Raw genomic sequence first — 25,034 nt, 5'->3', positions numbered from 1 at the left:
CCCTTTTTGACTTATAGATCTCATTCTAAAACATCCTTTAATCCCCTTAGGAATTTTTTTAAATATTATTTTTATTCATTTATTTATTTTGAGATAGTCTCACTCTGTCGCTTAGGTTGGAGTGCAGTGGTGTGATCTCAGGTCACTGCAACCTCCACCTCCCAGATTCAAGTGATTCTCATGCCTCAGCCTCCTGAGTAGCTGGGGTTACAGGCATGTGCCACCACTCCTGGCTCATTCTTGTATTTTTAGTATAGACGGAGTTTTGCCATGTTGGCCAGGCTGGTCTTGAACTCCTGACCTCAAGTGATCTGCCCACCTTGGCCTCCCCAATCCTAAAAGGATTACAGGCATGCCTGGCCAAAACATTGTCTTGTGATGAATTTTTTTAAGTAAAATTTATTTCATATTGTATTATAATATTAAGGATTCTATTAAATACTATTTTAAAATATATTCATCATTGTTACACATAGACATTTCCTAATTCATAATTGTTACTTGCTGATTAAGATCGATTATATAAGAAAAAGCATTGTTTACCTTGACAAATAAATTAAACCTTGTGTTTGGTTTTAAACTGAATTTGCATTAAAATGCAAATTTAATTTTAAGTATTTCCACTGTCAGAGTCATCACGAGTTGTCCAAAAACAACTGTAATGATCTGATGTTTGGCAGTATTGACTTTTTTATAAAAATGATTTATACTCATAAGTTTTGGTGTGGCTATAAATTAAGTATACAGCTATAAATGAATTGTGATGATTTTAAAACCCTAAGTTTCCTCTTGGTTTCCACTGATGATAATTCATAATCTGTCAGCTCACTCTGGAGGCTTACAGATCGGTTCTGTTTAAAAGGTGGAGATATATATGCATTCTGTTGCTTTATTTGAAAAATGAAAATAATTGCCATTGTTGACTTGATGGTGTGAACCCCAAGACACTTTGGTGAATTGAAGATTTTTAGATTTATGGTTGGGGCCAAATGTGGTGGCTCACACCATTAATCCCAGCACTTTGGGAGGCCAGCGTGAGAGAATTGCTTGAGCCCACAAGCTCAACTCTCAGGAGTTCGAGACCAGCCTGGGCAACAGTAGTGAGACCCACCCCTGTCTCTACAAAACATGAAGACCCTTTCTCAAAGAAAGAAATGTGTGGTTGTGAAACATGGCTTATAAAGCAATTCAAGTTTTGCTTTGAATAGTGCAGCAGTTTATCATGTAAGATGAAACTAATGAGGTGTTATCTTTTTTCTTCTGTTAGCATGTGCTACAAAACCTGAAGAACTTAGGTAAGTAATGTTTTGCAATTTAGAAATTGATATAGAATGTTTGGAATTTATGTAGTTGCTATCATTAAGCAAATATTTAAGACCTATCAAAATGTCGGTTTGTCCCTAACGCACCATGGATATATCAGGGAATAAATAAACATGTAATGCCAGATAAAATTGACATGATGAAAAATTAGAGCAGTTTAAGGAAGTAAAGAATGGGGTCGGGACAGATGAGCCATTCATGAAGAGAATAACATACATTTGTTATTGGCAAGTGGCTGAGGATCTAAAGATAAATTATGATCCTTGTACATAAGGAGCGCAAAGAACAAAGTTGATTTGCAAATAAGCAATTTTATTCCTGGGATAAATCCCACTTGGTTGTGGTGTATAGTCCTTCTTTGTGTTGTATGTTGCTAGATTTCATTAGCCTAGTATGTTTTTGGATTTGTGTGTCTATTCATCAGAGATATTGGCCTGTAGTTTCCTTACAGTGTCATTATCTGGTTTTTTATGTGGGGTGGGTAATACTGGCTTTACAAAATAAGTTTGTGTGTGTGCCTTCCTCTCTATTTCTTGGGAAGAATTTGTAAATAATTGATATTAATTATTTAAATGTATGGTAGAATTCACCATTAAAGCCATCTTTCTCTTTATGTGAAGCTTAAAAATTCTTGTGAGAGATCTATTCAGATTTTCTTTTCTTCTCTTTCTTTTGGGGTGGTGGTGGTGCAGGGCCTACCTCTTTCACCCTGGCTACAGTCCAGCAGCTTGAGCATGGCTTGGCTCACTGGAGCCTCACCCTCCTAGGCTCAAGCAATCCTTCTAGGCACTTGCCATCATGCCTGGCTAATTTTTAAATTTTTTGTAGAGATGGGGCCTCCCTGTGTTGCCCAGACTAGTCTCAAACTCCTGGGCTCAAGCAATCCTCCTGCCTCCGCCTCACATCTTGCTGGGATTACAGGCATGAGCCACAGCACAGGGCCCTCCCTGATTCTCTTTTTCTTCTTGATTCAGTTTGGGAGTTATTGTCTTTCTAGAGTTTATCTGTTTTATCTGTGGTATCTAGTTTGTTGGCATACAGTTTGTATTCCCTTTTCCTTTATATTTCTAAAAGGTCCATAGTAATATCTCCTCATTCCTTTCTGATTTTTAGTATTTTGAGTTTTTTTTTTTTCTTGGCTAGTATAGCAAAAGGTTTGTCAATTTTGTTGACCTTATCAAATAGAACCAGCTTTTGGTTTCATTGATTTTTCTGTTTTTCTTTTTCATTAATTTTTGCTCTATATTATTTTTTCCTTCTGCTTGCTTTAGGTTTACTTTGCTGTTTTTCTAGTATCTTAAGGTGGAAGATTAGGTTATCTGAGATATTTATTTTTTAACATTTAAAGATATTAAATTTCTTTTCAAGCACTGCTTTAATTCAATAAGTTTTGCTATGTTGTGTTCTTGTTTTTTGGTTGTCTCAAATTATTTTCTAACTTGTGATTTCTTCTTTGACTTGTTTGATTACTTAGGAGTGTGTTGCTAAATTTCCATGTATTTGTGAACATCAAAATTTTATTTTTTTCTAAATTTATTCCATAATGAGTAGAGGCCATACTTTGTATGATTTCAGTCCCTTTCAACTTAATGAGACTTGTTTTATGGCCCCTCCATATGAGTAACCCAGGAAAATAGTTTATGTGTACTTAAGAAGAGTATATATTTTGCTGTTTCTGAGTGGAGTGAGTGTTTTATAGATGTGTGTTAGTTTATTGTGTTCAGATCTTCTGTTTCATTGTTCATCTTTTGCCTAGTTTTAATCCGTTTTTGAGAGTGGAGTATTGTAGTCTACAACTATTGTCTATTTCTCCCTTCAGTTTCTTTCTGTTTTTGTTTCATGTATGTTGTGAATTTGGGGTAGATATGTATGTGTTGATAATTGTTATAGTATACTGATGGACTATTCTTTTTATTGTGATAAAATGTTCCTTTTTATGTCTAGTAACTTTTGTTTTAAAGTTGACTTTATTTGATGTAAATATTGCCAGTCCAGTTTTCATATAGTTGCTTTTCCATGATATAACCTTTTCATCAAGTCTGGAAGTTTTCACCCATTATTTCTCTAGATATTCTTTATGCTCTCTTTCTCTTCTCCTTCTGAAATTTTCATTAACATGTAAGTTGTTACACTTGATGGTTTCCTACAGGTCTCCAAGTCTGTTCACTTCTCTTTATACTTTTTTTTCAGACGATGTAATCTCACTTGACCTGTCTTCAAGCTTACTGATTCTTTTACCTACTCAAATCTGCTATGGAGCACCCCCTTTGTTAATTTATTTCTGCCACTGTATTTTTCAATTCCAGAATTTCTCTCTGGTTCTTTTTTATAATGTCTACGTAATGATACCCTCAATTTGTGAGACACAGTTGTCATACTTTATTTCTTTAGATGTGGTTTCCTTAGTTCTTGAACATATTTAAAATAGATGATTTAAACTATAGAGAACTAGAGGAGTATTAGCCCCATCTTCTTTGCTGCACCCACCAGAAGTAGAGCTACCACCACACCAAGGTTGGAAAAAAGGGACAGAAAAGCAAATTGTGGATCAAATGTCACAGACTTAGGCCTTAATGAGATTTAGTAGATTTTCTTGAATAAATGATTCTCCACTTGGTGTGTGCCTTTTAATGATTTTTTTAAAAATGGCGGGGCGAGGAAGCTGGGTGCAGTGGCTCACGCCTGTAATCCCAGCACTTTGGGAGGCCAAGGTGGGCAGATCACGAGATCAAGAGATCAAGACCATCCTGGCCAACATGGTGAAACCCTGTCTCTATTAAAAATACAAAAATTAGCTGGGCATAGTGGCAGGCGCCTATAGTCCCAGCTACTTGGGAAGCCGAGGCAGGAGAATCACTTGAACCTGGGAGGCGGAGGTTGCACTGAGCCGAGTTCGTGCTATTGTGCTCCAGCCTAGGCGATAGAGCAAGACTCCGTCTCAAAAACAAAAACAAAAAAGCAAAAAACAAAAACAAAACTAGGGGGCCAGGCATGGTGGTTTATGCCTCTAATCCCAGCACTTTGGGTGGCCAGAACGGGAGGATTGCTTAAGCCCAGGAGTTCCAGACCAGCCTGGGCAACGTGGTGAAACCCCATTTCTACAAAAACCACAAAATTTAGCTGGGTGTGATGGCACCTGCCTGGGGTCCCAGGTACTTGGGAGGTGGGAGAATCACCTGAATACAAGAAGTCGAGGCTGCAATGAGCCATGATTGCACACCACTGTACTCCAACCTGAGCAATGGAGTGAGACCCCATCTCAAAAGCAAAACAGAATTCTTTTTCTGGGCTGAGCGCAGTGGCTTATGCCTGTAATGCTAGCACTTTGGGAGGCAGAGGTGGGCGGATCACTTGAGGCTGGGAGTTTGAGACCAGCCTGGGCAAAATGGCCAAACCCTTTCTCTACAAAAAATACAAAAAAAATTAGCCACATGTGGTGGCGTGTGCATGTAGTCCTCAGCTACTTAAAGGATGAGGCAGGGGGATTGCTTGAGCCAGGGTGGCGGAGACTGCAGTGAGTTGAGGTCGTGCCACTGCACTCCAGCCTGGGTAACAAAGTGAGACCCTGTCTCAAAAAAAAAAAAAAGACAAATTTTTTGTTTGTTTGTTTTTTGAACCACTTAAATGTTTGTTTCACTGGGGAGAGTATCTGCTTTTGTTTTCAAGTTACCATTCTGAAGGTCTTGCTTCTGATGGCTCCATTATTTTAATTAATTAATTAATTATTTTTGAGACGGAGTCTTGCTCTGTCACCCAGGTTGGATTGCAGTGACGTGATCTTGGCTCATTGCAACCTCTGCCTCCCGGGTTCAAGTGATTCTCCTGCCTCAGCCTCCCAAGTCGCTGGGATTACAGGCATGCACCACCATGCCCACCTAATTTTTTGGATTTTTAGTAGAGACAGGGTTTCATCATGTTGGCCAGGCTGGTTTCAAACTCCCTACCTCAAGTGATCTGCCTGCCTCGGCCTCCCAAAGGGCTAGGATGACAGGTGTGAGCCGCCACACCCGGCCGGCTCCATTAATTTTAGTATTATTTATTACAATGAGTCTATAGTCTCGTATAATGCTTAACAATTGGTATGTATTAGAGTCTCCTAGAATGCCGGTTAAAGATAAGATTCAGACCAGACCCACAAATCTAGTTTATTTTTGAATTTGTCTGTACTCTTATATGGCAGGTGTCTCACTAGACCTTTTTTGAAAGAAGTTGGTTATTTTTGGATGTTGAGTATCATCAGCCTCACCTTGAAATGTCCTTTTTTTTTTTTCACTTTGAAAGCTGTTAAAGCCAGTCCATGATTAGTGATTGACTATAGTAGCACTCTGCTTTTTGAACAAGGACTTCCCTCAAGTTTCTTTAGCTGTCAATAGGCTGTTGAAAATAAATAAATAAATAAATAGAACAGGGAGGAAGTGAAATTTCTGTGAGATTCTCCGTGAAATTTTTATTGGTTAAAAAACAACATTTTGTGCCTTTTCTGTGCTGTATACTTTTATTTTTCTTGGATTTGTTTATAAGCTATGCTTTTCAGAAAAGTGGAGTAATGGCTGGGAGGGGTGGCTCATGCCTGTAATACTAAGACTTTGGGAGGCCAAGGCAGGCAGACCACCTGAGGTCAGGAGTTCGAGACCAGCCAGGCCAACATGGCAAAACCCCATCTCTACTAAAAGTACAAAAATTAGCTGGGTGTGGTGGCGCATACCTGTAATCCCAGCTACTCTGGAGGCTGAGATAGGAGAATTGCTTTAACCCTGGAGTCGGAGGTTGCACTGAGCCGAGATTGCACCACTGCTCTCTAGCCTGAGTGACAGAGCGAGACTCCATCTCAAATAAAAAAAAAAGAAAAAGAAAAATGGAGTAATATTTGAGATTTTTCTTTATCTTTGAAACTATTTTGTTTATTTAATGGATTATGGCTTGCTTTCCTGGAAAGGAGGCTGGGATATGGAATATTAGAGCTTAAAGTAAAAAGTGAGTACCTGCTAAAGTTAGCAGAAATGTGAACAAAGTATTCAGCAATTATACATAGTTGAAAAATTAAGGCTTTTATTTGCAAAAATAGGAGGATTTTCTTTAAGATGTTCTGAAACACATTTCCGGTAAAAAAAAAAAAAAAAATTGAATATATATAGTGACTGTTTTGGAATTATGGTTAATTTAACTTTAATGGCTAAATGTTAGTGTCTCTTCATTAGTGATGCTTTTGGCTCTGGAAAACATAGCAGAAATGGCATATTTAAGGAATGATTTTTTTTTAGACTAGACTTTTAGAAATGAGATGTAGAGGAGGACCCAACTCTCCTGAAGGGTATTGAGCACCACCCATCGCAGTGCTTGAGAAAACCTGAGCTCAGACTGGCATGTTGTATGCCCTTTTACTCTTGCCCTTCCAGTTCTGTTTGTATGAACAGTTTTGCTCCATTGAACCGTGGAAAACAGTACTGTTTGAAAAGGCACAACTAGACCTGAAAAGCTTCTCAACCTTATATTCTGCAGTTTTGTAAAATGCCCATTTGAATAACAGATTTTTTAATTGGCTAATGTCAGTCATTTTTCTTGTACTATTTTGGCTCCTAACTACTCTTGTGAGTCATGAATACTATATAGTATTTTAAGAGGTGATGTTTAAAGGGTAGTTGACATTTCAATTACTGGTACGTCTTACACAGGCTTAATATGCAGTCTTGAAGACAGGAAAGAGGAAAAGAAAAAATGGTAGAGGAAATCAAATGAGTAGAAGGTATACTATGTAAAGGCAAAAGGGTCAGTTATTTTATCTAGTCCTTTAAAAAGGGAAGTTTGAACTAGATTAGTAATGAGAAATAATTCAGTAATTCCTTAATACTCATGGAAGTGAAAGAATGTATATAATTATCAGAAAATAATGCTTTCTGTATTTCAGACAATTAAAACAGGAAGCTATGATTCAATTAACATCACTTATAAGTATTTTGTTCTCATGTTATTCTTATTGATCACCTACTATAGTTATTTCTAGTTAAAGGCAAAGCTTCCGAGAATAACTAAGGGACCATGGACTAGTAAGTCTAACTTCTGTACTAAGCAGGCTGGGTGAGATTTCATTAAGGCTTAGGATCATGAGTATTCTAGGAAGAGCAACATGGTTAGTAAAAAGAAATTGTACCTGATGGGTATAATCTTTAACATTGCCATGGCAGTGAATCTACACTAAATTGTTTTATTAATTTATTTATTTATTTTTGAGGGAGGGGTGGTGGTGGTTTTTTGTTTGTTTGTTTTGTTTTGTTTTTGAGACAGGGTCCACCCAGGCTGCAGTGCAGTGGCATGATCATGGCTCACTGTAGCCTCAACCTCCTGGGATCAAGCAATCCTTCTGCCTCAGCCTCCAAAGTATATGAGACTGCTTCAGGCACACACCCCAACACGTAGCTATTTTTAAGTTTTTTGTAGAGCTAGAGGTCTGGCTCTGTTGCCCAGGCTGGTCTCAAATCCCTGGGCTCAGGCATCCTCCTGCCTCGGCCCCTGAGAGTGCTGGGATTACAGGCATAAGCCACCATGCCTCACCAATAGTATTTCTTTTAAAGGTATTTTTTTGTTGTAATCGCTATTATTTGTATTTCGCTAGTATTAACTCATTTAGTCGTTCTAACAGTCCCATGCAAGTGAGTAACCCAAGGTGTACAGAGTAGACCTAATGACACAGCTTGGCTTTGAACCCAGACAGTGATAATGCAGGTTATGGTGACTCAACTTGTAATTGATCTGTAGTTCTTAAAAAAATGGAATATAAAATGTGTTCACTCTTCATTCCCCAGCTTTTTAGCAGGGCGTCTCTTCATTCTTCGGTTCTTAACTGGTTGGCTTTCATTATCAGGTAGTGGTTGGCTTTCATTATCAGGTAGCCTTGTTAGAAAGGCTTCTGGATACTCTATTCAGAGGTTGTATTTGAGAGCTTTGCCTGTTTCCTTAGTAGAATGACATGTTGGCTGGTTATAAAATAATATTCTTGATTATTGCTACGGGAGGTCTTTGCCAACCTGATAATTGGTAGGGATTTGCTTTTAAATCTGCTCGGGGTACCTGAAGTATTCCTTCCTTATCCTTGAAGATTAGTGGCTGAACAATAAGGGATTGATTGTATTTCATTTTCTGTCTCTTTTTCCTGAAACACAGTGCTGTCATTAAATCTGTAAATTTTTTTCTCACTTTCAAGGAATTTTTTTAATCTTTGAATTATTTTTTATGTTAGTTGAATTTCTTACTTCAAGGATACCATATATCCTTGTTTTCGAATGTCTGACATTAGGAAACCTTTTTTCTCATTTAGTTGTGAGTTATAGTTCATCTTTGAGTTTTTATTTTATTGATTTTTTTTTTCTGCTGTTCTGTAGTTTCTATTTTTTTTTCTGTATTATAGGTTGAGGGTTTTTTCAAGTGCTTTTTGTGGGGATAGCAGGGTGGGGATGGGTACAAACTAAACTGAGTTTGTTTTTTTTGTTTGTTTGTTTGTTTGTTTTTTGAGATGGAGTCTGGCTCTGTTGCCCAGGCTGGAGTGCAGTGGCGCAATCTCGACTCACTGCAAGCTTCGCCTCCTGGGTTCACGCCATTCTCCTGCCTCAGCCTCCCAAGTAGCTGGGACTACAGGCGCCTGCACCACGCCAGGCTAATTTTTTTGTATTTTTAGTAGAGATGGGGTTTTACCGTGTTAGCCAGGATGGTCCCAATCTCCTGACCTCATAATCCGCCCACCTTGGCCTCCCAAAGTGCTGGGATTACAGACGTGAGCCACCGTGCCTGGCCTAAACTGAAAATTTTAAAACGTGTTTATAAGTCATTTGGAGAGGAAGGTGTACACATAGAATTTTCAAACTTTCTAAACCTTTTATACTAAGGCCTTTTGAGTTGTAAAATGCTGAGTTGTTGCCAACACTGGAAAATCTTGAGGGTAGGAATATACAAAAGAAGTGACAGTTAAGTTTATGTGGGTCTTGTGTTGCTGTCTTTGTTAGGTCATCCTTGACAGCTGTCATCCAATGAATAAACATTAGTTGCGAAGCATACCTCTAAAGCATGATTAAAATACAGGTATATGGAAACATCAAATGAGCAACTATAGAAAAGCAAGTATTTGCCTATAAGAACAAGTGTTTTCGGGTATCTGACATTCTTAGTTTTAGGTACCAGCAGTAGTTTTATTCTTTATTTGAAACAAAATGTTAATATCTTTAAAATAAATATTTTGTTAGTGTATGTGTCATCTTACAAAGTGAAGTCCTGAGATTTCATATAGAATTTTTAATAGATTTTTTCCCCCATTACAGTGTTCACAATAATGTTTCGACCCAAAGTAATGGCTCCCAACAGGTAAGACAACATTAAGTTTCTAAAACACCGGATCACCGGTTAATTATGGTAACAGTAGTACTATTGATTGGATTTTCATAGTGGTGTATGTAACCTTGCACAAATTTTGTGCATTTTCTTTTCCTTTTCCCTTAAGTGGTTCAGTAATAACTTCCTGTTATTTTTTCTCTGAGATTTTGTAAATGAAACAGCTGCTGTATAACACTTTCTGTCACTGTGAATCCAAGAACATAATTTAACTGATTACTAATATTTCATTCATTAACTATCTCTGAGGTGGTATATAAAATTCAAGCATTTGTTTACATTTTATTTGTTGGCTTTGTAAATAGTACTCCATTTTAGTATTTGTTGATGAAGAGATCTGTTACCTAGGCAAAATAGATAATTTTTATAATTTTTGTCCGAAGGCTTGGGGGATGAGATCTGCTCTGCTTGTGAGTCCTTCCATTTCCTCTGCTCCTGTGCCAGTGGAGATAGAGAATCTGCCACAGAATCCTGGAACAGACCAGCATGACAGGAAATGGTTTGTTAATTCCTTAAACTAAAATAAAATATTGCCTACTTAATTGTATTCAGAATTCCAAGCCGTAATCTTAAAGTACTTTAAATATGATTGAAAGCAAATTATTCATATTTGTGAGCTGGAAAGCATGTTATTAAATAATCATATTGAGATGGGGAAAATAAGGATGTTGGTGATAAAGGGAGTACAGTTGTCTAAATGAAGACCATCAGACAGCTGTCCTTATTATTTATTTGAAACAAAACATTAATACATTTAAAATAAATCTGCTCTTATTAGCTTGATGTGGTAGTGGTGGATGACTCTCTGTTGAAAAAGACAGTAGAATATTTTCCCAGGTCCATAAGGAAAGTATATCCACTACATGTTATTCCAGACAACATAATGCTGCTTCGAATATGTTTTCCTCATTAAAGACAGAGGGTAAAGTCAGAAGCGAAACATGATTAAAATCTGATAAACCATGAGATACCCTAAGGAGACTGAGAGAGAATCTGGTGACAGGAAAAGTATACTTTAATTATTTAGACTTCTAGCGTTTTTTTTAGATTAATAGTAAATATACAAGTATGGATACTTTGTGTCTTATTGGAGTTAATCACTTGAGTTTATCCTTTCCCAAATAAATATATGTGGCTTGGTGGGGGCTTCTTGGGGATTATTTGATTCAGTGGTCATGTTGGGTGTATTACCTGTTCAAGTTATTTTTCTGTTTGTGAAATGAATTTTGATAATTCATAGGATTTTTCTCTTTTTCTTTTGCTCTTAGTTTGTGTAGTACCTGAAATCTAATGCATTTCTGTGGTGATCTCAAGGTTTTGGTCAGCTTCCTTCATGGTGGTGGGTCAACAGTGGTTGGTGATTATTTTCAGTCTTTGCTATGTAATTATTTTTGACTGTTATTTTGGCTTAACTAACTGCAAGGTGCCTTGCTCTTGATATTTGGGCATATTTTTACTTCAGTTCCAAATAACTTGCGATTAGTTTATAAGATTGAGTTCTCTTCCCCGGCCCCATTTTCTCCTTTTTATTTTGTTTCTATATGGGTGTGTGTGGTGGTGATACTTTGTGTATATTTGTGTGCATCTGGGTACACACCTAAAAGCGTAAAGAGCGAGGCTTATAAATGTCAAATTTATTTTTTAAAGTCATTTTTAGAAAGTGTCTTCAATTTCTTATGGAAAACACAGCTCCTGTAAGCAGTTATGTTTTATCTCATTGATGTTACCACCAACTTCTGTTTGCAAGGAAAAATAGTACTGAGACTTCAGCTGTAAAAGAGGTGTCTTTTATATGTTTGCCATTCACATTCATATGGAATGAGGGTCTAATTAGTTGGCATACTATATTACAACACTGAATCTGAGTTTTTCCATATTAATAGGTACATATTTAAATCTGTTTGATTTTATTTGTTAGGTACTACTTGGTTTATTTGATGCATCCTTTAGAAAGAGCATTGAATTTATTAAATTTTAAGGAAAATGAAAAATTTGGAGCTGTGTGTTTTCCTTTCTTTATGTGGTTGTGCTGAGACCTCCTTTGCTGAAATAGAGTAAAGTGGTGCTCTTTATAACAAAATAAGCCTCATGTCAACAAGGGCATGGAACTGAATATAGAGCTGGCATGTTTTGGAGATAATGGACTCTTCCGCCTTAATTTCAAATGTGCTTTGCATTTCATTCTTTTTTCTGCATGCTTTGATTCTCGTTAATGCTTTCAAAACAATATAAAGCAGTCCTCCTTTAGAAAGTGATAAGTGGTTAAAATTTGGAAGTGCGTCCTATGTTTGAACAATTGGGCAGAATAATGGACCATTCTATTTCTGGCAGATAACTTTCAGCCAGTTTAATCTAAACCTACTCCCTGTTCGAGTCTTCAGCATTTTTTTTGCTGGTATCTTTTAAATGAGACCATTATTAGAGTGAATGATTTGGCATATCAGTAGCTTAGAATAATCAAGTATTTAAAATTTCACATTTTGAGAAACAATTCATGTATTGTAAACCCACAAATCATTTGTAAGCAACAACAGAAACAAAACTGAACAGTGTTTAGAAAATCTTGCATTGATAGGGGAGAACATAAACCTAATTTAGTTTTCTAAATTTTTAGAGACCATAACTTGAGGGTTGTGATTTTTGTGAGCCAGGTCTGGTGAACAAATTGTATTTCAGTTAAAAGAAAGATGATTTTGTTATAAAAAAGCCTTCCAAGTTTGTTTTGAAAAATTATTTTAATTTCTTTACAGTTTCCCTAAGGGAGAAAGGTGGAGATTAATGTTTTGGTTGAGTTAGAAAGATAACACTTATTAAAAATGTATTTTTGCACATATTTTATATTTGGGGTGGTATTTTCCTTTGTAGTTATTTTAAATATGTGCTACCCTTTCTGCCATGTCACCAGACTTTGATTTGCTTTCTTTCTACTGGAGGACTCTGATCACTTCTAACCAAGAACTGCATGTATGCATGTTTCAGTCTTAGAATTCTATAGGCCTTTTCTATAGCACTGTGATAAAAGGTGCCTAATATGCTTACTAAACTACTTCTTGGAGAAGGGTGTATCATCTCATCACATTATCTGTACCTGTTGAATTTCATTTTGAGATCTTGTGACCTTTGATTATATAAGGAGCGATGATTCTCTGTTGTTAATTGGGAACATTGATGTAAAATTACATGACCTCTGAAGGTAGATTTTTTATTTTTAGTGCTCTGTCTGAATTTTGTTCCCTGGGTTTCAGTTCTGTGAAATCTCATAATTTAAGGAAGAATTTTCAGTTTTCCTTTTCCATACATACTTTTGTCCTTATGTAGAGTTCTTTTTTCAAATATTTGAAGTAAGTAGATTATGAATATTTTTTTCTTCTGATTAAAACCCCTAACAACATTTCTGCTTTTAGTGTTAGTAACAACATCAGGGACAGATACAGAGTGTCTTGCTTTCTGAGAAATTTATTCTTTAATTCACTTAACTGAGTCAGATTACTTACATGTATTTCCATATTGGTATTTTTCATTACATGTAACTTTGTGGATTTCCCCCACTTTGTTATTCTTGAATGTTACCTTTGCATGGAGTAGATGTTGTTAACTACTCATAGCAGCAGTGCATGCTAGTGACATTACCTTTCGCCTTTATTATCTCTTACACATCCATTTTCTCCTATTCCTATTGACTAACTGTGCTCCCCTCCCACTCCCCAACCATCCAGGCTCTCTGCTGCCAGTGACTGCTGTCAACGTGGTGGAAACCAGTGGAACACAAGGGCCTTGCCCCCACCCCAGACCGCACATAGAAACTACACTGACTTTGTTCATGAGCACAATGTGAAGAATGCAGGAATCCGTCATGATGTTCATTTTCCTGGCCATGCAGCCATGACTGAGATATGAGTGTTGAGCCTGTTAGGCATTGGGACTCTTTGTCATGCAAGTTGATGGTATACATTATCTGGTGTTTATGGGAGAATTTATAGTGGAGTCACTAGTTGTTTAGTGCTGTTTGTAATTGAATTCTTCCACGAAAGGGGCAAGGAATCTAAGAAGCCGTATGCCGTCAATGATAATGATTAATTTTTTGTATTGAAAAGAGTATGTATACCATTGTGATTTTGGAAAGGTTTTCATGATTTTAGTATGTGAACACATCACCCAGACTATATCTAAGGAGAAAGTTTGTGTTTGTGAACAAGGTGCCCATTATTCCCCCACCACATGCCATCCAAAGAGATCGAGGTTAAAAGAATCAGACACACTAAAAACACACTGGAAGCATGTCCAGGCATGATATATCAGCCTTTTAAGATATTTATTAAAAACTTGTTCTTATACACTATTTTAATATGTCTAAAGTGACACATGCCTTAATTTAAGTGCCTAAGATTTGAATTAATGTAATTTTAAATTACAAACACTTTTACTTTTTAATAAACACAAATATTTTAACTTACCAAAAAGTTTAGAGATCACATTAATAATGTGGCTCTTGTATAGAGAAATCTGAGTGGTTACTTTTGAATGGTTAACTGGTTAACCATTCAGTGGTTGACTGAGTGGTTACATTACTACTGAATGGTTATATAAAATGGAAAACATATTTACTTTGTCTTTTCATTTTACTGGCTTTTCTCTTTCATCTCATACACCTGACAGATTACCCAGGTTTGCAACAGTCTCATAATCTGATACTGTACAACCTTTAAAATAAAATTCTGAAGCCAAAACCATATGATTTTTAGATTGTATTACTATTTTTGATCCTTTTTGAACTTTAGAATTTCAAGCTCCTTAGTTTAATTAATAGAGGCATATTAGCTGGAAAAAGTCCATTTCTGATAGGAAAAAATGTAAGGGAAGCATTTCTTCTGTCTTTTTTTAGTTTTCTTTTAGATTTTAGAAAAATTTTCAAACTTAAACTCTGTATATAGAAATTTATAGATATTTTGTATTTCGACGAGTTTATAATGCTTCAAGATAATGAAGCTTCATTATAAGCAGCTTAACTCATTTAATGCATCCTGCTCACATAGAGGTTGGTTTTATATCTCAAATCCTTCCTGCCAGACAAAGATTAAGGTTTCAGAGGGCTTAATACTGGACTATTGGCTCAATACTGAGTGGTCGGTTGCAGTTTGTCCATAGAAGACCTAAATAAGCAGAACTTACTAATACTTAAAGAACAAAATTTGTAGGCAGGTTTCAATCTGAGTTCAGTATAATTATATATAAGGGGATGGCCACTCAAAGTATTTAGCGCATCCTCTAAATAGAAATAGATCTGTATCTTAAATAGCCTGGCTCCCATCTTTATAAGCCCATCTTCGTTTAGTGAGCTTAAAAATGGCCACTAATGTATGGCCCTTATAATTGTTTTAGACTTTACTAGCTCAGATGATAATTGCTAAGTATTGTCATTGCTGATATTTTTTCTTAAAAGAGAGGAATTTGGATCATAACATTTTAAGTACAGAAGCTCTGGGTTCAAGAAAAGATTTCATGGTATGTATATCATTTAAAAAAGTACTGTTTCTATAGTAGAAGCCAAAGAGGCACAATGAATAACAAGCTTTCCTGGTCTTTTAGAAAGCTGTAAGGTTTGACTTGACTCACTTTAAAATTATTCTTAATCTGCAGGACAGATGCTGATATAATGCCCCATATATATCTTAGCAGATTGTAATTGAAGAGTAAGAGCTTTCAGTTCATATTGAAAGTAGCCATTTCTATAGAATTTGAATTAATCAGTACTGTTACATTTAAGGGAAGATTCACATCATGGTTTTTCTTTTGTTGAAAACCTTGTTGTAAAGAATTCATTTGTGAATTCCTGATGAGAGAAACTGGATTGGATGGGTGTTAGGGATGGAGGCAGCGATAGGGGTGAGGAAAGTAAAGGGCTAAGGCTGGATGGTAGTAAAATTAAACTTATCTATTTTATAAAAGTTGCCATATGCTTCAGAATTTCTTATCAAATATGGCACATATTTGTTCTTTCTACTGATATTTGCAAGATGGATATATATGTTGTTTCCAGAGCTATCAGGTATTTATAAGTAGCTCAATCTAAATTAAATAAATTGTCACCAACCTATTTACACTCTGCATTTTATTATGCCTAAAGGGTCAGTGATGATAAAATTCGGAATTAGAGAAGTAATACCCTCCAGAAGCGCCTTACTGGGTCACCGTCCTTTTGATCAAAGGGTGTCAGCAGCACAGAACTTAAGTATTATGTCATTTAATTTATAGTGCTTTGGCTAATTTTATTTAACATAATTAATTTTAACATCCTGAATTAGGTTGGTTTTATTTTGACTGTTTGTACAGTCAAGGAAACTTGTAGAAACACAGCAAAGCTAGTGACCTTCACACTTTCATGCATGAACATAAATGAGCTCATAAGATCATTGTCTCTTTTTGTTGAATTTCAAAGGCATTTACCTATCTTGGAGTAAAACCTAATGTTTCTGACCTTGATAGGATAATCATAGATAATATACTTTTAAATGAATTTGCAGAGAAAAATAAATTTTATTTGTGCTGCTATGTGTATAATATGTCTATTTTGAAAAGCACCTAGTATACAAACACTAATATTGTAATACCAGTATAATTCAAATCATCTTTTTTTTGGAGGGGAGTTTATTTAAAGTGTTGGACAAAAAAATGTTATTTATAACACTTGGTTGGGTCTTTTTTTTTTTTTTAATTTCTTGTTGTTGTTCACTGTTCAAAAGGTACATCACCAAGTTGGTTCTTTTTATTCACCAATGTAAACTGAACAAGTTCGACGATGGTTGTCCGCTATTAGTGCCTCATGCCCAAATGGTGGGAACTATGGTTGTTTGAGCCATGGTACTGTCTTTGGTCAGGGCACATTCTTCATTTCTAAACCATAGTTCATTGCTTTGAGAGGCTGTTATTTTAGTGTTAGTCTTTGAATATTGGTTTGAAAATAATACAGTTACTATTTTTTATGGTTGGTATTAGGACCATTATTTGTTTTGCTAAAACAAAATCATCTTGTTTCAATAACATTTTATCTCTTTCCCACCACATACTTCCTTCCTGAATTTTAATATGTATTATACCACATCATCAGTTATATTCTTGCTTTCCAGGATTGTTGTGAATGCTTGCATGTGAGATGCTTTTACATAAGGGCTAGGATTTGGAGATACTTCTGTGGTGGGGAAACAGCTTTCTTTCCTTCCTCCTTCATGCCTGCCTCTTCCCCTGCCCCCATGTATAAAATGTGATTTATCAGCTCCTTTCTAGATATTATGAATCATGTGAATTTAGATATGGTAGTCTTCCTCTACCCCCCCCCCCCCTTTGCAGAACATAAAAATTTCTCATCCTCTGTTCATAAAAATGTTTACTCACATGAAAACATTGTGAGAATGGAATCTTGTTCCATTAACGTTAGCCTTGGTGGTGTAGAAATTAGGACATGAAGCATGTCACTTTCAGTGTAAAATATGTCAAGGAGCTTAATTTCTTTCATCAATTCTGGACAATTGCTAATGTAGTAATACACTTTAGTTGCTTTGAGCACCTTGGGCTGGTGAGAAGGGACATACATAGTATCTTTGTTAAAGAATGAGTTACGAGAAGAGAAAATTAAAAAAAAAAATTGGTGAAAGGAAAATAACTTTGGCTTTTTTACTGATATTTTTATACTGAAGTAGAAAAACAATTGTTCCTGTTCTTCCTGAAGGAATTGTTCTCACAATTTTTTTGTTATTAGATAATTACCTAAGCTTCTGTGTTATGAGCTGTGGCCTCAGTAGAGATGGTGGTGCTTGAGTGATCGTTTTACATTTTGTTCCTGACAGCTGGCCAGCATTGTGTTTATATTGGCATGGAAAAGAGATACCTGACTCAGAGAACAATGTTTTCCAAGGATTGTGACTAAAGACTTCCTTAATGGTGTAATAATGTACCTCCTCATAAAAACAGGTTCAACAGCTGTAGCTAATTTTTTGTTGTTGAAGGAAGTTTCATTTGTTTTGTTTTTAACTACTTGTAATAAAGAATTGAGATCCAGCGTTAAAGATTTGTAAGAAATTGCAGATTCCGTAAGGAAGCTCACATCTACAGACATGACTAATTATTGATAATAATAAATGCAAAATATTTTGAATTATTAGGAGTAGAGTTAAAAGAATGAAAAATAAGAGGCTATGATAGTAGGAGGATGATTGCTGGCTTGATTTACCTTGTGAAACTAGTTACAGGAGTATTCAGATAAATTGTGGAAAACGTTAGAGGATGCAGAATACCATTGAAATTCATGCCCATTAATGGAGAAGAATTTCTTATTACAAAACTATATTTGTAGCCCCGCCAATAGCTTCAGGAATTATTTAATTATAAACTCTGTAGAAGTTTGGAGATAAGACCTGTGTTTAATAACTTGCATTAAATCTTTCTGGGGACGTCATCAGCAAAACTCTTGGATAATTAGAAAAACCTGGGAAGATTTGGGTTCTCTGGAATAGCCAGGTTATCACTTTGAAATTTCACAATCATGTTGGAGGAATAACATTAAAATATTTGAGTAGTAAAGGCATTGAGTATCAGTGTGAGTCATCCACATTTGGTAAGGAGGTCTGGGGCATTTGTTGCAGTGAAAGAGTTCAGGAGTCTTGTATTGATATCTCTTTTTTTGATTCATCTCATTTGTTGAATACCTACCAGAGTACCTCATTGGGTCTTCTTTATACACAGCCACTTGTAATTTTACCTTTCCATATACTCTTAAATTTCTTGGCCTTCTCCCTGTTGTATGCATCTGGTTAAATCCAACTCTGTACACTCTACATATAAATGGTGAATGCGAAATACACACAAATTGTTGAATGGTCTTTCAATTTTGACCACTAAACTCAAGTGAGCCTTCAATGCTCCCTGATATCATATTACATTTCCTTAATCTATTTGTTCTCCTACAATGCTGGGCTGACTTTCTCCTCTTTCAAACCACTTCCTCTCTTCCTACTCTTTGTTCTCAGCTGATGACCTTGCTTCCTACTTTATTGAAAACATAAGCAATTAGAAGAGGTCTTCTCTATACTCCCACCATTTTATCAATGAACTTACTTGCATTTGGGAATATGTTCCTTGCTTTCCCTGCTGTTAGCTAGGTGAACCATCCATATTCTATTTAAGGCCCAGATCCTCCCAAGTCACTTAGATCCTCACCCCAAGTTATTCAGGACCTTCATTTGAGCAGTCCTCCCTTCTGTTCTACTGTATCAGTTTTCCCTTTCTGCTGGAATAATCTCATCAGAACAAAAACTTCCTACGATAGCTCACATCATTTAAAAAAGAACTGTCCCTTCAATCTACCTCTTTTGGCTATTCGTCCATTTTTTTGTTTCACTGGTAGCAAAACTCTTTGCGTTGTAAGAATTGTCTATACTTGCTATCTGTTCTTTCTCTGAATCTCTTGAACCCATTCTAATCAAACATTGTCCCTGACACAAAGCACTGGGTATGATTGCGCAGGTTGCACACTGTACAGGAGTGCCACATTTAGGAGAATGATGTTCATATAGTTTATGGCAGTGATTTTCCAGCAGATGGCACCAAGTGTCTTGTTGCAAAAAGATTAGTGTATTTGACAATTTTACAAGAGATGGAAGTGTCTTTTAAGAGGAGCATTGTTTTAATCCATATAAAGGCTCTGCCTTGGGCTAATAGTGTTATGCTACTACTCCACCAAAATAGCTTTATTAGGTCACAAATGACCTCCATATTTCTAATCCCACAGTCCATCTTATAGTCAGCTTAAATAGCATTCATAACAGTCGCTCACTTCTTCATGAAATTGTCATCACCTAGCTTAGAGATGCCACTATTTTTTATTGTCTTCTAACCTCCCTTTAACAAGCCATCGTCTTCTAACAAGCCATGGTTTTTAATACCCTTTGCTAATTCCTACTTATCTCTCCAGCCCCTAACCTCTGTTTAAGGAACTTTTCTATAACAATTCATTCCCTTTGTAATATCATCCAGCATTACGGTTTTAAATGCTATCCATGCACACTGGCAATTTCTGAGTTTATATCATCAACCTGACTTTTAAATTTCCAGACTTATATATCCAACTGCCTATTTGACGTCTCTACTTAGGCATCTAATATAGGCGGAAATTCCCACACCCCTCCTGCCCTACCTTCCCCTAATTTTTTTTTTTTTTGAGGCGGAGTCTCGCTCTGTTGCCGAGGCTGGAGTGCAATGATGCAATCTCTGCTTACTCCTGCCTCTGCCTCCTGGGTTTCAGCAATTCTTCAGCCTCAGCCTCCCGAGTAGCTGGCACTACTGGAGTGCGCCACCACGCCCAGCTAATTTTTGTATTTTTAGTAGAAACGGTGTTTCACCATGTTGGCCAGGCTGGTCTCGAACTCCTGATTGTTCGAGTGATCCGCCCACCTTGGCCTCCCAAAGTGCTGGAATTACAGGTGTGAGCCACCGCACCCGGCCCCCTATTGTTAACATTCCACATACATTCCATAACTTGTACCAATGTTAATTTCTTAGGTTTTGTTTCTTAGTTTTGACAAAACATTGTCAAAACAAAACCTAAGAAGAAACAAACAAAACTGGACCTTACTCAGGTTTCACTGTCTTTCCACACATTTTCCAAGATCTGACCCAAGATCCCATGTTACATTTAGTCCCCTTCAGTCTGTGACAGCCATTCCATGTCTTTCATGGTTAGCCAGATGCCCTGTGGAATGTTCCTTGATTTGAGTTTGTGTGGTATTTTCACATGATTAGTTTGAGGCCATGGATTTGGGAGAAAATACTGCAGAGGTGATGATATTGGGCATCCCGAATTTAGTATGTTCAAAACTGGACAACGTATATCTCCTGACCCCTGCAGTTTTTCCCATCTGGGTGGTTTTTGTAGCTTCGTAAGTGGCAGTTCTCTCTTCCGTGTTGCTAAGCGCGTCTTGGGCTCTACTCTAGACCTACTGAATCAGAAACACTGGAGGTGAGGTCCAACAATCTGTTCCACATGCCTTCCTGGAGATTCTGATGCATGCTGAAGTTTGAGAAGCACCGACTTAGACCAGTACACCTTATAGTCGTTTTGACTCCTCTTTGTCTCATACTCCAGATGTCTTTCAGAATCAGTAAATTCTGTCAGTTCTGTCTTGAAAATGTATCCAGGTCTACTGCTTGTTACCATGTTTACTGCTCCCATCCTGTTTCCATTTTTTGTCAGCCCTGCCCTCTTTTTTTTTTTTTTTTTTTTTTTTGAGACGGAGTCTCGCTCCATCACCCAGGCTGGAGTTCAGTGGCACCACCTCAGCTCACTGCAAGCTCTGCCTCCCGGGTTCACGCCATTCTTCTGCCTCAGCCTCCTGATTAGCTGGGACTACAGGCGCCCATCACCACGCCTGGCTAATTTTTTGTATTTTTAGTAGAGATGGGGTTTCACCGTATTAGCCAGGATGGTCTCGATCTCCTGACCTTGTGATCTGCCCACCTCGGCCTCCCAAAGTGCTGGGATTACAGGCATGAGCCACCACGCCCGGCCAGCCCTGCCCTCTTACCTGGCCTCCTGGCCATTGCCCTTGCTCCTCTGCTGTCTGGTACTCCTTTCAGCAGATCATGTCATTTCTCTGCTTACACCTTCCAGTGTCCTTGTCTCGGAGTAAAACCTCAGATCCTCACATTGATAGAAACATGCTTTTCCCTCCCCTTATCTTCTATCAATCCTGACCTTGCTTACATCCCATCTTCTTATACTTGCTCAAACATACCAAGCATGTTCTCTCAGAGTCTTTGTACTTTTACTGCTTCCTGAATATTCCTCCCTTGAATCTCTTAATGTTTCATTCAGGCACCATCAGGTTTCTTATTGGAGAAGCCTTTCCTGACCACTCTGAAATAATCATGTTCCCCACACCCTGCCCAGTCTTATTTTTATTTCCTATCTGCCTTACCCTGCTTTATTTTTTCTCACTCCTTTCATCTTAGTATGTGTTTGTTTCTCATCTCTATACAGACAGTCCCTTAGGATGATTCTTAGGATTTTTCAACTTTATGATGGGTTTATCAGAGCGCCAAGTGCGTTTTTGACTTATGATGGGTTTCTCAGGACATAACCCTATTAGGTAAGTCAGAGTATCTGTGTATGCTCCATTAAGGGAGAGCATTTATTTTGTTTCCTTCTGTATCCTCAGACACTCCATATATTGTATTTGATTGAGTGAATGAATACCAAGCATGGCTTGGCACACCTAGTGTTGCAGAAATAGTCAAAATACTATTCTTGGCTTCAAGAAATTTATACTCAAACTGTGGAGATAAACAGTTTTACAAACAACTGATAAAGTGCTAAATCCAGCAAGCAAGAAGAGTAGAAGTGGTTGAAGTTAAGAAATCTTGGCATTTGCATCAGGTTTCCAGTGAAACAGAATCAGGAGCTTTGAATGAATAAATCATTACAGGCCCAGAGACCTATAGGAAAAGACAATTCTAAAGTAGCTAAGTGCAAGGTGTAGTCCAGGAATGATAAATCAGGTTTGAGTAAAGAGTATAGAATTTATGGGAAGGTGTAGTGATAATGATAGCTAATACTTGAGTGCTTCTGTGCCAGACATTGTTCTGGAAGTACAGCCCTAAGTATTTACTCTAGCAAAGCATCTTCACTTAATCCTTATGAGGATCTGTAAGGTAGTCAAGCTAGTGAAGAAACAAAGGCACAGAACAATGAGGCTGGGCTTCAAACTCAGACAGCTTAGACCTAGAACCCAGCCTTGGCTACTGCACTGCCTCCATAACTCTGTTAAGGTCGTTGGGGTCCAGATTGTAGAGAGTAAAAAGGAATGTAATAATAATTCTATTTTAGGAGGCAATGTGAAGAATGAATTCCAATTGGTGGAAGACTGGAATATATTATAAAAATATACTGCCTCCATTCTATGTAATTGTTAAAGAATCAGGTCAGTTTTCATGTACTGTTACTAGAGGATATCAGTGACACGCGTTGAGTTTAAAACTTAAGTTGTTAAGTGTCGGAGGTTTGTTCCCATTTTTGTAAAAGCAATCAAATCATGTATATATTAGGAAGTGCACACACACAAGAACCTAGATGGGTAAATAGGCTTTCAGAGAATGGGGGTGAAGGCAACAATGCTTTTCTTAGCTATCCTTCACAACTATAACAATAAATTACTCCAAAGTATGGAAGAAGACAAGAAAAACTGCTTCAGTTTACACAGGTAAGTGTCCATGAAAAGTAAGGAAATGGGTAGAAGAAAGAATGTCTTTACATATTTATATATTCTTGAGAGATGGATATGAACTAAGACATTACCAAAGCCACAGATTAAAAATATTATGTGTAACTACATTTAAAAATTTTAAGTGTATAATTCAGTAGGTTTAGTTTATTCACACAGGTGTACAACTATTTAATTCCGTAACATTTTTATCCCCAAAAGAAACCTCTTTCCTGTTAGCAGTTACTCTCAATTATTCCTTCCTACTAGCCCCTGGCAAATACTAATTCACTTTGTGTTTCTATACATTTGCTCATTCTGGAAATTTCCTAAAAGTAGAATCATACAATGGGTATTCTTTTATGTCAGACTTTCACTAAGTTTAGTGTTTTCAAGGTGCATCTGTTTTAGCATGTATCAGTACTTGATTCCTTTTAATGGCTTAATAATATTCCCTTGGCCGGGCACGGTGGCTCAAGCCTGTAATCCCAGCACTTTGGGAGGCCGAGACGGGCGGATCACGAGGTCAGGAGATCGAGACCATCCTGGCTAACACGGTGAAACCCCGTCTCTACTAAAAAATACAAAAAAACTAGCCGGGCGAGGTGGCGGGCGCCTGTAGTCCCAGCTACTCGGGAGGCTGAGGCAGGAGAATGGCGTAAACCCGGGAGGCGGAGCTTGCAGTGAGCTGAGATCCGGCCACTGCACTCCAGCCTGGGCGACAGAGCCAGACTCCATCTCAAAAAAAAAAAAAAAAAAAAAATTCCCTTGTATGATGCCCAATGTTTTATTTATCCATTGTCAGTTGATAGATATTTGAGTTTCTGCTTTTTGTGAATAATGCTATGAACATTCATGTGTAGGTTTTTGTATGAACATGTGTTCTCAGTTGTCATGGTTGTAGCCATAGGAGTGAAATTACTGGATCATATAGTAACTCTATTTTTGACATGTTGAGGAACTGCCAAATTGTTTTTCAGAGTGGCCACACTGTGTGGGTTCCAGTTTTTCCACATCTTCACCAACACCTACTATTACCTGTCTTTTTTATTATAGCCATCCTAGTTGTGAAGTAGTGTATTGTGAAGCTGGATGATGTTGGTATATTTTGATCTGCTTATTGACTTTTTGCTTATCTTCTTTAGAAAAGTATCTTCAGACAGTATCCAATTTAATGGCTTGACTTAAGATTTTTCAACTTATGATGGTGTGAAAGTGTTGTAATTTTGACATCATGTTAAAATTTGAATTTTGATCTTTTCCTGGACTGTAATATGTGATACATAAGATATTGAACACTTTGTTTAAAAATGGGCTTTGTGTTACATGATTTTGTCACACTGCAGGCTGATGTAGGTGTTCTGAGCATGGTTAATGTAGGCTCGGGTAAGCTCTAACGTTCTGTAGGTTTGCTGTGTTAAGTGCATCTTCCGTTTACAGCATTATCAGGATGTGACCCTATCGTCAGTTGAAGAGCACCTGTATTTCATTTTTTTGCCCATTTAAAAATTTTGGTTATTTGTCCTTTTATTATTGAATTGTGAGAGTTCTTTATATATTTAAAATATAAGTCCATTATCAGATATATACTTTTGAAAACTTTTTTATTCTGTGCAGTATGGTCTGTTTTGGAGAACGTTCCATATGTACTTGAGATGAGTGTATATTCTGTTAGTGGAGCATTCTGTATATGCCTGTTCAGTCTTTGGTTTATAATACTGTTCATCTTCTATTTATTGATTGATCAGAAGATAAACCTATCTAGTTTTTCTGCTCATAAAGTGAAAGAACTATTGTTGTCTATCTCTAAACTTCTGATTTAGCTTTATGTATTTGAGGACTCTGGTTTTAGTTACATGTATGTTTATAATTGTAATATTTTCTTGATGATTTTCCTTTTGTCATTATAAAATATCCTTCTTTGCTTTAGCAAGAATTTTTATCTTATAGTTTCTTTTACTTGATAGTAGTGTAGCCACTTCATCTGTTTTTTCGTTAGTGTTTGGGTGGTATACTTTTTTCCTTTTTATTTCAGTCTTTGTGTGTGTTAGAATCTCAAGTGTATCCCTTGTAGACAGCATACAGTTG

General features: G+C 36.9%; 1 protein-coding gene across 4 annotated transcripts in view; it reads left to right on the top strand.

The window, feature by feature from the left end:
* Window positions 1-25,034, top strand: part of EPB41L5 (erythrocyte membrane protein band 4.1 like 5) — a 166,418-nt gene that overhangs the window by 65,826 nt on the left and 75,558 nt on the right. For 3 of the 4 annotated variants that reach the window (XM_007964704.3, XM_007964703.3, XM_007964701.3), the window contains exons 14-16: window positions 1,268-1,295; window positions 9,630-9,672; window positions 10,083-10,198. In XM_007964704.3, coding sequence (XP_007962895.3) covers window positions 1,268-1,295; window positions 9,630-9,672; window positions 10,083-10,198 — 187 coding nt within the window. Of the gene's footprint in view, window positions 1-1,267; window positions 1,296-9,629; window positions 9,673-10,082; window positions 10,199-13,415; window positions 16,249-25,034 lie in introns of those variants that run through there. The other variant, XM_007964708.3, reaches the window with a different exon arrangement.

The sequence above is a fragment of the Chlorocebus sabaeus genome, chromosome 10, assembly GCF_047675955.1.
Source record: "Chlorocebus sabaeus isolate Y175 chromosome 10, mChlSab1.0.hap1, whole genome shotgun sequence".
In the NCBI taxonomy this organism is placed as follows: Eukaryota; Metazoa; Chordata; class Mammalia; order Primates; family Cercopithecidae; genus Chlorocebus; species Chlorocebus sabaeus.
This window is presented reverse-complemented; position numbering and strand designations above follow the sequence as displayed.